Source organism: Palaemon carinicauda, chromosome 16, assembly GCF_036898095.1.
Source record: "Palaemon carinicauda isolate YSFRI2023 chromosome 16, ASM3689809v2, whole genome shotgun sequence".
Classification (NCBI taxonomy): domain Eukaryota; kingdom Metazoa; phylum Arthropoda; class Malacostraca; order Decapoda; family Palaemonidae; genus Palaemon; species Palaemon carinicauda.
Window position 1 is genome coordinate 18988129 of NC_090740.1, and position 17074 is coordinate 19005202.

The 17074-nt window shown below is 41.9% G+C and overlaps 1 protein-coding gene and 1 long non-coding RNA gene across 3 annotated transcripts in view; one reads left to right on the forward strand and one right to left on the reverse strand.

The window, feature by feature from the left end:
* The window catches only part of LOC137655676 (integrin alpha-PS2-like), a 698738-nt gene extending 685770 nt beyond the window's left edge, over nucleotides 1-12968 (forward strand). Inside the window, 2 exon segments of the mRNA XM_068389635.1 lie at nucleotides 11084-11224; nucleotides 12128-12968. Of these exon segments, the coding sequence (XP_068245736.1) occupies nucleotides 11084-11224; nucleotides 12128-12271 (285 nt within the window). The 3' untranslated portion in view covers nucleotides 12272-12968.
* The window catches only part of LOC137655678 (uncharacterized), a 58127-nt gene that overhangs the window by 8277 nt on the left and 32776 nt on the right, over nucleotides 1-17074 (reverse strand). Inside the window, exons 2-3 of one of the 2 annotated variants that reach the window (XR_011046853.1) lie at nucleotides 11064-11217; nucleotides 2427-2716 (exon numbers count right to left, since the gene is read on the reverse strand). This is a non-coding gene — a long non-coding RNA (uncharacterized lncRNA). Of the gene's footprint in view, nucleotides 1-2426; nucleotides 2717-11063; nucleotides 11218-17074 lie in introns of those variants that run through there. The other variant, XR_011046852.1, reaches the window with a different exon arrangement.

Consider the following 17074-nt stretch of genomic DNA (forward strand, 5'->3'; position numbering starts at 1 on the left):
TCCTGACTTTGTGGGGTTCCACGACGGTGGACCTGTTCACGACAGCCTTGAACTTCAAGCTGTCCCTGTACTGTTCCCCAGTCCCGGACTCCAAGGCTCTCTGGCAAGATGCCTTCCAGCAACGGTGGGACAACATCGACGTTTACGCCTTCCCACCGTTTTGTCTGATGAGAAGGGTGCTCAACAAGACCAGACTATCGGTCAACCTTTCGATGACCTTAATAGCTCCGCTATGGCATCACGCTAAGTGGTTCCCGGACCTTCTGCAACTCCTGACGGAACCCCCGTGAGAGCTTCCCCCACGACACGAGCTACTCAGACAACCACATTGCAACATATTCCACAAAGTCGTGGCGTCGCTTCGGCTTCACGCCTGTAGACTATCCAGCATCTCCTCACGGAGAGAGGCTTTTCGCAACAGGTTGCAGAGAGGATGTCTCGGCACCTGCGAAGATCCTCCGCTGGAGTCTACCAGGCAAAGTGGAGAGTCTTCGGTGGTTGGTGTCGTGGGAGGGGTATCTCTCCACTCGATGCCTCTATTCCAGCAATAGTGGAGTTCCTGGTTTATTTGCGGGAAGAAATGCGCCTTTCAGTCTCAGCCGTGAAAGGCTATTGCTCAGCCTTAAGCCTGGCTTTTAGGCTGAAAGGAGTGGACATTTCCTCCTCGCTGGAACTCTCTTTACTCGGACGCAGCTATGAGCTTACCTGCCCTCAGTCGGAAGTGAGACCTCCTCCTTGGAACGAGGTTCAAGTTCTCAGGGCTCTTAAGAGACCTCCCTTCGAACCATTACGCCAGGCCTCTGATCGCCACCTGACGTGGAAGACGGTGTTCCTACTCGCGTTGGCTTCGGCCAAACGAGTTGCGAACTTCATGGTCTCTCATATGACATCGCCCATTTAAGGGGATGGGGGGAGGTAACGTTCAAGTTCGTCCCTGAGTTTGGTGCCAAGACTCAGAACCCTGGCGTGCCGGACCTCGGTTTGACTCCTTCAGGGTCACGAGGCTTCGTTCTGTAACAAGTGACCCAGACCATCTGCTATTATGCCCAATTAGGAGTCTGAAAAGAACAGCTGCAGTCCGTCCCCGTCTACAAGCATTGTTTGTGAGCACGGGAAGGACTAGGGTCACCAAAAACACCATCTCGGCTTGGATTCGGCAAGTTATTCTTCACGCCTTGAATCCAGACCCTCCTCCGTCACGTCGCCCCAGAGCACATGACGTCAGGGGCATTGCTACTGTACGTCCCTGGCCTTTAAGAGAGATTTCTCCGTGACGCAGGTACTTCAAGCTGGGGTCTGGAAGCGTCAGACGACCTTCACTGCCCCCTACCTGCAGGACGTGACCCACAGGAGCCTCGATACGTTCTCTATCGGCCCTGTGGTGGCAGCACAACAGCTGGTCTAACCTCAGGCTCCTTATTGGACAGGTAGCAGAAGGTTGAGGGTATTGTTACCCGGTCTCAGTCTGCGTGAATGAAAGAGTATGTCTGGCCCTTACTTCTTTCTTCATCCTCCCCTCTCTTGGGGAAAGCAGCATCCTGGTCTCTGCATAGCTGACCTCAACCTCTGCAGGTAAACCATGCTCCCTTGTGTTCCTAGTATTAAGTTAATACTGTCGCGTCCCCCATACCCTAATGAGGTGGTATTGGGAACGTCCTAATCTAGATTTCCATCTAAAGATCTCCAGGTCAACTTCTAGGACGAGTCACACTTTTTCCTTCTCACACAATCTTATGTAGGCCACATGTTCCTTGCAGAGCAAGAGAACTTGTGAAATGCTGGGACTCCTTTTCTCGAAGTGCTAATCACTCGGATTCTGAGTCCCCGGGTAAAGCCAAAGCCAGTAAGGCTGGGGACTTTCAACCTTTCCTAAGGATGAGTCACCCTATGTAAATAGCGTGGTTTGTATTAAGGTTACGGAACAAATGACAAATTCGGAGATAATTTGTATTTTATTTTTCCTAACCATACAAACCTTAGCTATTTACGCATATTTTCCCGCCAGCCCTGTCCCCCAAGACAAGTCCTACCTCTAAGTGAAGTGAGACAACTCACCGGTGTGTGAGGGGGGAGGGGTAGCTAGCTACCCCTCCCCTACCCCTGCTAACTAGCGCAGGGGTAGTTAACCCTCGTTAAAATTCTAATGGCTTGTCATTTCAGCTACGCCGAAAGTAATACCCTATGTAAATAGCTAAGGTTTGTATGGTTAGGAAAAATAAAAATTATCTCCGAATTTGTCATATTTGGAAGTAATTTGTATTTTCCCAGCCAATACAAACCTGGAGCTCTTTAGTAGCATTATTATTTCGGCAAAGCGGAAAACTAGCTGAACCTTAGAAATTACAGGTTTAACTACCCACCGTTAGTTAGCGGGAGTGGAGAGGGGTAGATTTACCACCCGGTCCCACCAACACTAGCAACTAACAGTCACTTTTTAATTGCCACAGGACTTAAAATGTTGCTGATGGGCCAGTATGAGTAAAAAGCTCCAGGTTTGTATTGCTAAGGAAAACACAAATTACTTCCAAATTTGTCATTTGTCCCAGTGCAAAATACAAACCTTAGGTTCTTTAGTAGCAGACTTACCTTTAGGTGGGTGGAAGTCCTTGTCCAACTGGCTGGAAGCTGTCCCGGGATGACCTCTAGTTCAAGTTGACTCTTGAGGGTTCCTTGCACCCCGTTATCCTAGCAGGGTGACAGCCTGGGTAATCATTTGCTGGAAGGTAAAGAAAATCTGATATGTTACAGACTTTTCAGCTTGAAGACAGGTTATATATAAAAAGCAAAACTAATCTGCCTCCCCCTTCATGGTAGGAGGTCGGACACATTAGCTTCCTATAAGGTAGGGAAGCTGCCTACAGAGCATGATACTCACCCACAGAAAATCCAAGTCAGCTGTGCAGTCCCTCGGATGCTGCGCCCGAATAGAGGCGGGGGGGGGGGGGGGGGGGGGGTGAAAGTAAGAAGTTGCCAGTCACCAGTACATTCATCCTAGACTTACCCTGCGGGTAACCTCCACCTTCGATCTTCTGATACTTGTCCCCTAAGGGAGCGAGGTGTTTAGATCATGTTGCGAGCTGCCACCACAGAACCTATTGAGAAGATGTCTAGGCTCATGTGGGTTATGTCCTGCAGGTAGAGGGCAGTGAAAGTCTTGTTTCTATCTGCCTGTGCAGAGTAGCTACTGTAAAAAGAAATTCTTTTTAAACACCAGGGAGGCGCTAACCCCCCTGACATAGTGTGTACGGACGGAGGCATCTACTTCATATATGGTGCCATGAGCCATGGCTCTATCTATCAATCGTCTGATCCATGAGGAGATAAGAGTTCTTAGTGATCCTCCTCTTGATCCTTTCCATGCTCACGAAGAGCCTATTAATTTGAGGTCTAGCTCCTCTTGTCCTCTTAAGATACAACCTTGGCACCCTTACGGGGCATAGTAACAGTTGATCAGGAGAGTCTGTTACTGATCGAAGACTCTCAATCCAGATTTTGAGTATTGGCAAGAAACTCCGGAACAAAACCAAGTGACCTGGCCCCATTCCCTTGAATGGGTTATGTTAAATGAAAGGCCATGAAGCTCGCTGACTCTATTCGCAAAGGTTAGAGCTAACAAGAAAGCAGTCTTTAAGGTCAAGTTCTTGTCTGAGGCTTGACGGAGAGGCTCATAAGTGGCTCCTTGGCAACATTCCACGGGGGTGGCCTAACTTCCGATTGAGGGCAGACCTCTCAAAGTTTCGAATAAGGAGGGAAATTTCGTCGAGGAATAAATGTTAACTCCGTTCAGCTGAAAGACAAGAATTAGGGCTGAGTGAAAGCCTTTCACCACCGATACCGAATCAAGTTCTTCCTCCTGTATTACAGTAAAAACTTTGCTATTGCTGGAATAGAGGCACTAGGAGTTGAGATACCCCGCCCAAGACACTAACTACAAAAGACAGTCCACTTCCACTGGTACACTGCTGTCGACGAGTCCCGGAGCTATCTTGCAATGTCTTACAATTGGCCTTGAAAAGCCTCTCCTTTCAAGGAGTTGCTTGATAACCTCCATGTGTGAAGACGTAGCGATGGAATCGCTCAATTGAAAATCTTTACATGTTGTCCGAGTAAATCGGGAAGTGGAGGCAATTCTCTCGGTGTCTCTATGAGCAGATGCAGAAGATCCGGAAACTACTGCATGCTGCCACAGAAGAGCTATGAGGGACATGGTTAGATCTTGTAATGCCCTTACTTTGTTCAGTAGCCTCCCAAGGCAGAAGGGATGAACACATAGACCTCCATTTTGTCCCACGGGTTTTGGAAAGTCTCCTGCCAGAATGCTAGTGGTTCTGGTAAGCAGTACACCAAAAGTTTCATATTGAGAGACGTTGCGAAAAGGTCTATCGTCGACAAACCCCACAAAGTCAAGACTTTGTTGGCTATCTGTTGATTAAAGACCACTTGGATCCAACTATCTGAGTCCTCCAGCTCAGATTGTCTGCCAGCACCTTCTTCTTGCCGGGGATGAAGCGGTCTGCTAGGATTACCGAGTTCTCCTCCGTCCATTTGAGGATTTCTACAGCTAGTTAGTGTAGGAGCTGTAAAGAAGTACCTTCTTGCTTATGTGAGCTACCAATATAGTGTTGTTGCTCATTAGCACTACGTGGTGTCCTGAAAGAAGCTGATGGATATGTTGAGCCAGAAAAGCAGCTTTCTCTTCTAGGATTTTCATGTGGCACCGCCTTTCAGATTTGGACCAGAGCCCGGATGCCGTCAGGTGCAACTGATGAGCCCCATACCCTTCTCTTGATGCATCCCTGAAGAGCAACAAATCTTGGAAAGGAGAGAGCAGATCTACTCCCTTGAGTAGGTTGGTGTCTAACACCCACCAACTCAGGTCTCTTTTGCTCGGGACCCACCGGTACTAGAGTACCTGGTGGGTCTCTGTGCTGAGACCGTAAGGTCTTCAGCTGCCACTGAAGTGACCGAATGTGAAGACGGCCACATGGAACCAGTTTCTCTAGCAAAGTTAAGTGTCCTAACAGCTTCTGCCATCGATGTGCTGGCAATTCGTCTCCCGTGAGAAAGTCCTGGGCCACCTCTTTCAGACTATACACTGTCCTCCGAAGGGAATATTTTGCCTAGTGTGGCCTTGATCCTCATTCCGAGATATACCGTATCTTGGAGCGGGTTCCATTGAGACTTCAGGTTATTCATCAGGATTCCCAGATCTTCACGAAAGGCAAGGAGCTTTTCTCGGTGGAAAAGGCTTTCCCTCAAGTATGCAAGAATCAGCTAATCTTCCCCCTACCAGTGGATTGGTCGGGAGTTTGCCCGCCCTACGGTAGTGTCTTTGCTAGGGCTTCTTACCTTTCTCCATTCTTCCTCTGGGACTAAAGGGAGGCCTGGAGTCCTGCCACTCCGTTGCCCGCTTCTTGCATGCATTCTTCCTTTGGTTGCTTTGAGGAGTAGGAGAAGGTTGCCTCAGTTTTGGAGGTGCCAGCAGAGACAACTATGAGAAGTGTCCTGGTTGACCCTTCTCCACCGGCCTGCTATTCCCTCAATGTCGTCCCCATTAAATAGGGAGGGGCTGTCCATTGGGCTGTTTTGCAGTTTCCTTGCCTCTTTCTTAGGCACCTGCTTCTGAAATATTGGGAATACGGCGTCTCGTTGCCTTACGACCCAGATAACCCATTGGTTAACCGTGTTCTCCGTAAGAACTCTTAGGGTCATTGCAGCCGAGAGAAGGAAAGCAAATAAAGTCTCTCTCCTTTTGGGAGTCGAGAAGTCCTTGTTCTTAACGAGATAGCCAACCTTTCGGCGGAACCTCCGTGTGGGGGACCACACAGGAGAAGATCGTTCCTCCCGCAAGCAAGAAGATCGATCTTCACCTCTTACTCCTGATGGAGCTTCACCTCAAGGGGGAGGAACTTGCCACTCAGGAGGGGGTGTTGGGTGGTCTTTACTAATAAGGTCGGACTGTTCAACACCTGGAGGTGAACCACCCAGGCGCGCAGTTTGTTTCTCCTCCCATCGGGCGAACCCAGTTCGATGATCAACTTCCTGCACAACCTCTGGAACAAAGCCAAAGCCTGTTCCTGAGACCATGGGGTCTCGTGATAAGTCACTCCAAGGAGTGCTTGCCCTCAACTGCTCCTCTCCTCCCGCCGAAGAAGGGGGGACATCGGGGAGAGCAAGAGACGAAGTCTCAACGCTTGAGTGTGCAAGCAGAACCAATCTAAGGACTTCCTGTAGCCTCTCCTTTAACGGAGGACCCAATGACCTCAAGGAAGTCTACAGCAGACGAAGGGCATCGTCAGAAAGACTACCCTGCAGAGGGCTCCACCACTGTCCCGCTGTGGGGGCAGCGAGAGGAGATCTTACACGAGGTTGTCACGGAGTTACATGGGAGCCACACGTACTCGACTGATCTCCAGAGAAGCCAGTCAGAAAGAGTCAGGATGGTGAGATCGAGCCAGAGGAGAAAAACGGCAGACCTTCTTCCCTTTCGAGGCTGACCTCGTAGGGGTCTTCCCTTTCAAGGCTGACTTTAAAGGGAATAGTCTCTTTTAGCCTTCTTCCAACTGCTAAATCTCGACTATTGGGAGGTTAACCACTTCCTACACACATCACAAGGAGATCCCTGTGTGCGAGTGACCCTAGCACGAAGGGCAGAGACCAGGAGGATCTGTGTCCTCAGCCGACATGAAAATGCCCCAAAAGCGACCTTCCAAGACCGAACAAACCCCCATGGTAATGATCCTCTCTGGCACGTAAACCTGCAAAAGAAAAAGAACAGAATAGTAGCTTTAGGCCAGTTATATGAGTTAACGGGAGAGTGAGATGTCTGCACTCTATTGAGCCGAATTAAAAAGAATCGTGTAGTCACTAGTGGTAACTATTGGAGGGTAGTTAAACTCTGTACTTTAAAAGTTTGACTAGTTTTCAGCTTCATCGAAATAATAATAATGCTACTAAAGAGCGTGAGGTTTGTATTTTTCACCCAAAACGTGATTATTTAACCGTTTCAAGATTTGTAAAAGGCCACAGAACCTAACAAACCCACTTAACCTAACCTGGTAGTTCTCAGTTCACAGATGGACCCCCCTTCTAGGTCACAAACTAATAAAAAATAATAAACAAATAAATCCTTACCAGAATTGCACTGGAGACAAATTAACCTTTAAGGGATAACACAATGAGCTTTTAAAAAATTATTCACTACAACAAAAGTATCTTGATACTCACCATGAAACTTGGCTATAGGATCAAAATAGCCTTCGTGGCAGCCATTACACTTTGTAGAAGGTTGGCTTGTGCGCAGGTAGTACAGAGTCATTAGAGAAAGACGGTGAGCCTTCTTCCCTTTCGAGGCTGACCTCAAAGCGGAAGAGTCCCTTTTAGCCTTCCTCTAACTGCTAAATCTCGACCACAGGGAGGGCAACCATTCCCTACACACATCACAAGAAGAAGACCCCTACGTGTACAAGTGACCCCCGCACAAAGGGCAGAGACCGTGAGAATGTCTCCTCAGCGGGCATGAAGGTGCCGCAACAGCGCCTGTCCAAGTCTTGACAAACCCACATGGTAATGATCATCACGGCCACACATACTTTAAAAAGATAAAGAACAGAATAATAGCTTTAGGCCAGTTATAAAAGGGTTAACGGGAGAGTGAGACACATGCGCTCTATAAAGACAAATTAAAGTGACAGTTGGTCACTAGTGCTAGAGGGAGCAAGTGGTAAACCAACCCCTCTCCATCCCTGCTAACTAGTGGTGGGTAGTGAAACCCTATAATTTCAAACCTTCGGCTAGTTTCCAGCTTTGCTGAAATAATAATGCTACTAAAGAGCATAAGGTTTGTATTTAGCACTGGGACAAATGTGATTATTTAACGCTTCGAGATTTGTAAAAGGCCACAGAACCTAACAAATCGACCTAACCTAACCTAGTATTTCCCAGGCCAAAGACCTTACCAGGGAGCCCCCTTCCCAGATCACAGACAGACCCCCTTCCCAGGTCACAGACAGACCGCCCTTTCCCAATAAACAAACTAAAAGTAAATCACAAATAAATCTTTACAATATGATAAAGTAATTCACAAATAAATCATTACCAGAATTGCACTTGGGACACTTAATTTGAGGGGTAACACTAGCAGCTTTTAAAAAATTATCCACTACACCAGGAGTACCATGATAATCACCATGAAACTTGGCTATAGCATATAAATAGTCATAATGGTTACCATTACATTTTGTTACATTGGCCTTCATAACGCACACCCAACATGTAATACAGCTACAAAGGAACAAAGGATTTGTCTTATAAAAACAGGGTGTCACAGAACTGCCTACGTCACACTCAAGCATACATACATGTCCAAATATGGTAAACTTTGTCATATGGTAGGGGAGGGAAGGAGGAGCAGCTACTTACAAATGAACAAACAGGAGTAATTCCATCGGTAGAAAGAAAGTGGAAGGCTGGCTTGTGCACAGGAAGTATAAAGTCGTTATCGAGCAAAAAGCTATGCCCAAACCCACAAACGGAGCAGATATGTCAGACTTGTAAAATGTAAATAAAAGTGAAATAAATGTTTCAGGGGAAGAGGATCCTCATATTTTGTGAATTTTTGGGTGGGATTTATTGGCGTCCCAAAGAATAGTATATAGAGAAGAAAAGATTAGTTTTACCATTATTTATCGATTTGCCTGTAGGATATGTTAGGGTATATCTTATTAACCATTTATTTGCATCTGAAATAAAGTTAATTTTGAAGAAAACATGAGTTTTTCTATATTAACTTTATTAATAAAGTTTTTCTCGTGTTCCCCGGGTGGTACACCACACATTTGTCAAGCTCACGGAAGCCCATCACTGGTGTGACCTTTTTCTAGCTAAGTTGGACAACTGCCAGCAGTGGCAACACTCCGCCACCCTCTTTCCCCTCCTAAGGCGTCAGAATTCCTTCATTCCCCTCCTAAAGCGTCAGAATTCCTTCATCGACCCATCTCTGAACTAAATTGTCAAAATCCTCTCACCCCTTGCACAGAGTTATTTAGCATCCCACCCAGTTCTCAATACTGGAACTTCCCACTTCAGAAACCACTCGGCCATCCACTTCAGCCCATCAAATCTAACAACAAAATCCTTCTAATTAGATACCTTGCTCCCTTCTCAATCAGCTATTTTTCTGGAAGCACCTTCCAGACTGATTGCTGGATCCTGGACTCCCAAGTACTCACTGCCATTTCCACTTGTGCTTATTTTCACACCGGCCTCTCACTCACGTTATATCTCATGTTTCTGACTCTCTCACCTGCTGCCACTGCACTACGTCTTCTCTCGTCATGTAGACATGGCATTCCCCTAGGCATCAGTCTACCATTAAAGGAGGTCACTCCTCTAAGCTGCTCGCTCACATCCATCCCCAATACCATCTCAAATCCCTCAATAACAGTGTCAAGAATAATAGCTCGTGGTTTTATTCTGAGCTCACCTATAGCCAACTCCACTTTTTCTGTTCCCTGACATTCATTTAACAAATTTTCCATCAACGGTAACCAACTCTCCACCAAACAGGTCAGACTTCTACCAAGCTGACCACTCACCACTGTAATCGAGCAACCAGAGTTGATTAAGGTCTCACTTTTTTCCCCTGCACCCTGATTCTCACAATTGGCAAAATACTTGGAATCCCCTTTACTGTGTTGCAAGGGAAGTTTCTGGCGCAATAGCCCTGCCTTGCTCATTTCCTTGATCACACCGGTAGCAAATGACAATCGGCCTGGGTGTTTTACAATCTCTAGCCATGTGGAATCCATTGCATCTGTAACACTGTATGGGAAAGTTACAGCTTTTCCCTCTCCCACTGCTATGCTGACCCACCCTGGAATGAAGAGGTTGACTGTGCACCAAAAGTCTTTGACTTGCAACACCTGCTACATCCTTACCCCCTACTGATGTTAACAGACTGGTTCTGAACGGTAGTTCCTTTTTTCTTACTGACTCAACATATTTGATCTGCTGCAACTCCATAGCAACACAGTCTGAGGAACCAGTCACGAACCCTAACTAAACGGCTTCTTCCAGGCCCACGCCCTTAAACCCAGCTAACCTCCTCATTTCATTTGCCAAGGCATCAACATTTTCCCATCTCCATTGCAGCCTCTTCAATTTCCCAAAGGCATCGAACATTTCGTGCACGAATGCCTCCTTCAACCTCTGCTTTATCTTCTCAGTGGCTTTCCGGTCCTTCTCACTCATCTCTTAAGTACAGCGCCAATGCATCCCTTTCAAGGAACAGAGGAATGAAGCTAACCAGGTCCTTAATCTCCATTAACTTGGTTATCAACTCTGTTTTCCTTAGCCAGGCAACTATGTCTCCTAATCCATTATATGACTTCATTATTTCACTTGTTGTGCCTTTTCAGTTATGGTTTAAAAGCTTGATAGCTTGTGGTTTTATATGAAATACACTGATAACTCACCTTAATTACCTCCAGTAAAAAGGAGAAGGCTCAAGATCTAAATACTCCCAGCTTGCACTATGAGACAACACTAATTACACCACAAATGTTACCACACATAAACATCAACAAGACACCACAGCAGAAGATAATCATAGCCCAAGTACAAATGGGACGAACATAATTAAAGACTCGACAAATACGGCAGCAACAAACAAAAACAATGACCTTACCTACTGACAACCTACACCTCCCTCACCTGGAAAACCACTTCTAGATCTCTATTTCCACTGAGTCCACTCACTCAAACACCTAGTCATGAGATAACCATAGCCCAATGATTCTTGACCCCAACCACAATTCCCTTCTTCATTGCCCTCAATTACACTTTTGCCAGCATCACAGTTTCTGCTGCAGTTCTCAGTGCTTTGATTCACTCTACAGTTTAAAATTTACATATCCTATTCTTAGACACCAATAAGTTCTACACAATACTAATAACATATTAAGCCCAGAATTATTCCCTATATTCTTATTTATAAACCATTTACACCACAAGGTTATCAAGTGTTAATACAATTTCTGTAATCAATTAAGAGTATTACATACAATATACTACTTCCTCACAGATGCGATCCCTTGACGTAACTACTCCAGTATCTCCAGCAAAATCGTTGGACGAGGCACCTCCAATACCTTGGTGGGTCATAGTCTTGGCAACCATGGCTGGTGTCCTCATTCTTCTCATAATCATCCTCATCCTCTGGAAGGTAAGACCCAGTAATGTAAAAAAGTTTTCATATATTATTTATGGGATTAAGCTAATATTCATAAATTATATAATAATGTATTCATAAGGTAAAGAGTGAAATAATTTTGTTTTCTGGTTATAGCAATGACAGATTTTTAGAAATTATAAGGATCGATCATGCTTTATTAGTGAATCTATGGTTAAAAGCCACATAATGTAGAATATAATGAAGTATTACCTTTATGATTAGACTGAACTTACTGAAAGTATTTCTTCCTGTCTCTACTTCCTTCCAGTGTGGTTTCTTCAAAAGAAGTCGGCCGAAATGTGCCTCAGCTTAATTTTTATTCCTTCTTTTATCCTCTTAATTCCTTCACCGTACGTCAAATGCGTGCATGGAATTTTGTGTGGCTTTTTCACTTATTTATTTCATAGTTTACTTATTTTGCAAAATCGTATACTCGATGAATCATATAAAAACTTTTTTTTTTTTCATACCATGGCCTTCCTTTCATACAAACGAACACAACTATAAAAAAGTTGCATTTTAATGTATAATTTTTTATAATGATATTAGTTTTCATATTTTCAATTAAATGTTTTGTAGATATACTGCATCCAATTTTACTAATCAAGTTTCCTTGAAAAAAACTGAAAAAAAATTAACATAATAATGGCGAAGGCTTGTTTGTCACATAACGCATTGATATGACAGTTAAAGGTTAATCGGTGTTAACATGGACCTCAAAGTTTAATTTTCAGGTTTTAGTCATGTACTTGTTACGTTCTTATTTTCATTTTTTGGTTGAGAAGATTTTTTTTTTTTATATTTTATCCTGTTTTTAACTAGTTTTATTGCTTGTTTATTATTTTGATACTAAGTTCGGCCTTTCTTTGGCCCTCCTCCCTGCCTCCCCTACAGTGTGGTTACTTCAAGAGAAACCGCCCTGAGGCAAGTGGCCGTGGTGCTGACGATGCTCAACCTTTGAATCCTCCCAATGGTCATAACGGTCACAACTACAGTCCCTATAACCGTCCATTTTATCCTGGAGACGAGGCGTTATGATTATCAGGTTTGTAAATGGCAAGGCCAATATAGAGATATTGGCCTTGGTAAATGGTCGATCATACGAGACTCAAAAGAACGTCGATGAAATAAGGTTCCAAAAGAACCAAGTGATATTTTTTGCATTTCTGGATAAGGGGTGCTTGTCATCTCGGACGTCTTTTTTTTTATCTATAGTAAACAATTGGGGTAGTAATTGTTTCTTTCTACAAGAATTGACTTTAAAAGATGACCCTAAGTGAAGGTTTTCACAGAATTTTAAATATTGCTTGTCATCACTTTAAAAATTTAATAAATTAAGAGCTTTGGATAGTTATCCAATTTCTGCAGCATAATCCAGTGAAATTGTATGTTGTCTCACCAACAATGATAATGGTATTAATGTAAAAGCTAACCCCAGAAATGGGGTTGATGGCTTGTATGAGAGATTAAGTGTGGGCATGTGTGAAAATTATTATGGACTACCCAGCACTTACAGGATTAAACTAAAAATAGTTTTCGTTCATACCAGTGCTAACTTTTTTTTATGTAAATTAAAAAAATAAAATAAACATAGCTGATTTTAGTGTTATGGAGGTTTGGATCTCATTTGTTTATGTCACTTAGCTAAGTGCCATACTTAGGTATGATTGTCTTTAGCGCTGAGGTATCTGAAGTGTTCTTTTTTTCGGAAATTACTGTACAGTAATGACACAAAACTTTATAACGAAAAATGTATGTAAGTCAGTCGTGTCCTAGTGTCTAGATGGATTTTATTTGGTACAGAATGTCTCACCCGCATTTCACAGTAGTTAATTCACATTTCTCTCTTATTTATGGCTAATCTAATGCTATGTTCTCAGAACAAATCTTTATTTGTTTTGCAAATTTTATATGTACGGATAACACATTTCTCTTTTGAACAGAGCCAAGACAATTTAATTGTTACTATTATGGTTGTAATCGAATAAGTTGAATGATTGATTCATACAGCAGCTGTTAGGTCAAGAGGAATATTTTGTAATACAGTTCAGTGGGTCACATGACAAATACTCAATGCACCTACTGTCAGATTTGAGGGGTAATATTTTTTTGGTCAGCAAAGGCTGAGGACATCAAATACTCATCATGAAATATGCCCGAATAGGTATGACTAATAAAATGTCTTCCGCATAAATCATTGATAACTAACATTATGGAGTACATTACGTGTATTACTTCATACTGTTGACTAAAAAGAAATAGTACATTGAAATGAAGATTTTTTTTCCTATTTAAAATGATCAAATCCAGATATGAAGTTTGAACAGCTGGCATTTCGTTGGGATTTACAGAAACTATTCATGTACTTTCACTGCACTAGTTAGGTGACCATGACAATTTCAGTGTATAGTGTTATCTTGTGGATGAATTCAATTTTAGTGAATAACAGACTCATAGTATTAGTATACAGGTAGAAACAGTGCAACTATCGTTTCCATTAATATGGATGTATTGTCCTTTCCAAAAGAAGTGTCAGTCATTAGTCTACTTTTGTTGGTCCTCTCCAAAGGTTTTCCTTTTTTTTCAGTCATGCACAGCTGATTTTGCTGATGGTGCTAACTTACTTTATTTTTAATTCGCAATTTCGTCACTCAGTATGACATTAATTTTTACTAACGCCGAAAGTTTATTTGCATCTAAAGATCTAAGCTAGTGGCACAACTCGGTCAGCCTTTTCTCCCCTTTTCCAATAACTTGAAGTGTCAAAATACAGAAACCGAATAGCCATTAAAGATCAGATTGAAAACAATTCTGTTGATGCATTTACCAATGGCATAGTTAGTGTCAGGTGAAGAAAACAAAAAGAAGTGTGCGACCTTAGGATGTCACCAGGAGAGTTCTTGGCACGATTTCTCCTTTAAGATAGCCTAAAAAGTTTCGGTCCAATTATCAACATATTTTATGATAGACATTAACAGTCAGTCGAATGTCAATTGTCTGTAAGTAGATCGAGATTTCTATATTGTACTTTGGATTCTAGTTATTGTTTTCTGGCTAATAGTCCCTTTGTGTGTGTACATAAGTGTATATTTGTAAAATGTTTTATGTAATTTATTTATGTTAACAATAAAATTCTGACAGTAACGTTCACATTATTTCAGTACCTTATGTTTTCAGCGGACCAAAATTAAAAGACAATTATGTATTTTTACGCAGTAACATATCCTATTTAAATGCAAATACTGTAATATAAGTATGCAAAAAAAAAAAAAAAAAGAAGACTAGCTGCAACTCGGGACGGATGTTGTTTATGAGATCAACATTGTCCCTCGTTGGTGTCGCTCACTATCACGCAGTCCATTGTAATAATGCTACATTTAACAGCATATTTCAGAATGCTACATGATAGCTGTGTCTTTTCAATTATAAATATTCCCATGAAATTTGGCAGGGACAGAGAAACTATGTATGTTTCACAGCAATGCCTGAAATTTTCCTCTGGATATGTGAATTATTCTAGGAACAATTTACTCCACCGCAAAAAATAACCCTTCAAGCCATACTAGAATAAACGTTTAATGTAGCTTTTCTATAGCAGATATCAACATGAAAATTGGTATGGACAAAGTAAACACCCATCCCATAAATCTCTGACAATTTTATTCAGATATGTGAAATATTCTGCAAGTAATTTACGGCGCCGTCGAAAATCGGCCTCCCGCGGATATCGAAAAATGGCAACTGTGATTTTTCTATAGCGAGTATCAATACGAGCATGGAAGTATTAACAGAAATAAGAAAGGAACAATTAAAATATCAAAAGGGAAAAGTTCATTTAAAGTAGACTGAAGAATATACAGTTTATAAAATTCAGTATGTTACCATTACTTAGCAGTAGTTTTGCAACATATATTAGCGAGACTGAAAAAAGTCGCCACATTGGTGTTTAGACCACCACTTAAGAGTAGGAAAATGGTCTAGAAAAATATGCGTTTTTCAAAAGGATTACAGTAAAAATTAACAGCGTGAAGTGAGTATATGCATTTGTAGAGTAACTATTTCTAACAACTGGTCCTACTGCAATCGCTGCAAAAAGCCGTATGTAGACATGACATAGTAAAAGAATCTACAACAAAAAACAGAGAAAAAGAGACAGATGGTTCTTGAAATGGAGGATTCAATTAGCATGTAATTTGAATCTAACAAGTGGAGGGGTATCAGGGAAAGGATGTATAGTTCACAACCTAAAAATAAACCAAAATCAATAGTTATTGATTCAAATGGTAGGTCTACCGATATTGAAATATTAAAATATCCGAATAAATACTTGGTGCAATCAACAAAATAATGAGGTAAGTCTCTCGAAACATGATAATATATCTTAGATTTTATTGTGAATCTTTTTTAACATAGAAATTATAACACAGTGACTGTAGACAATACTTATACAGGTAAGCAGACGAGGCTGACAAAGCAATGAATTCGGAGAGTTGCTATGGTGTAAGAATAGCTCATAGACTTATTAATTAATGAACTCTCTATGGGGTCAAAGAAGAAGCATATACCTGTCAAAAAGAGATTAATCTATTATAACATATGAAGATGAAGAAAGACAACGTTGGATGGAATACTATAGAGGTTATGAATATTAGATATGAGAGGAATAATTTGATTGATATACCTGAAGCTGAGGAAGACTGATGTGCCCATGAATGAATTCAGTGTGTTTGAAATCGAAGCCATCATTAAAAAACACAGATGGAAACACCCTGTATACGATGAAATAACTGCTGCAGATGATATTAGCCGAAAATGAAGTGAACCCCAGAATACTTACAAGATTAATTTGTGGAATGTGGCGTGAAGAGGCAAAACCTGGTGAATGGAAGCTATGAGTGTTGGGGAAAATAAAAAAGACCTGACTGATTGCAATATTTACAGAGGCATCACACTTACGTAAGTTGTTATGAAAATATATATTATGCTTATTCTAAAAAGACTAGACAGGAAGATTGATGAAAATCTGAGAGATGAACAAGTATCATTTAGAAAAGGTATTAGATGAACTGACCAAATTTTAATTTGAAGACATTTTGTACAGCAATGTGTAGAATATAGACATCCACTTTTGATGGCATTTGTGGACTATGAAAAAGCCTTTGATAGTGTACACCATCCAATTTTGTGCAGAGTTCTGGGATATTATGGAATTTCACATTAAGTAAATTTGATTAAGTCTCTTAATTTGGGGGCTAGAACCTTGAGCCGAGAGCCCTTGGTCATCTTTCATACCAGGTAATCTGTATGAATGAACAAACGAACAAAGTCGGTTCATGATACCAAGTGCAAACTTAATGTTAGTGGAGTCCTATAAAATTAATTCCCAGGGAACAAAGGAGTGCTCCAAGGGAATGTGTTGTCACCTTTGTTGTTGACCCTCCTCATGGATTTTGTAATGCATAGAACAGTTGGGAACGGCGGAGGAGGATTGGACTGGATTAGTAATAGTAAACTGGCTGACCGATACCATGCTGATGACACTGTTCTTATTCGCAGAACACCACAAGATTTGCAATGCTTGCTTATTAGAATGCAAGAAATATCACAGGAGGTTGGACTTAAGACAAAAAGAAAGAAAGATGACGAGAACAAAATATGAGTTGGAAGATGAAATATCATTGGATGGAGAATGGAAGATTAAATATAATCATTTGATTATTTAGGAACTATGATCTCTAATACAGCGTATTTAAAACTGAGTTTAATGAAAGATTGAAAAGCAATTCGAACAATGGCTAGGTTAAGTAAAATTTGGAAATATAATTGCATGACTAGCGAGAT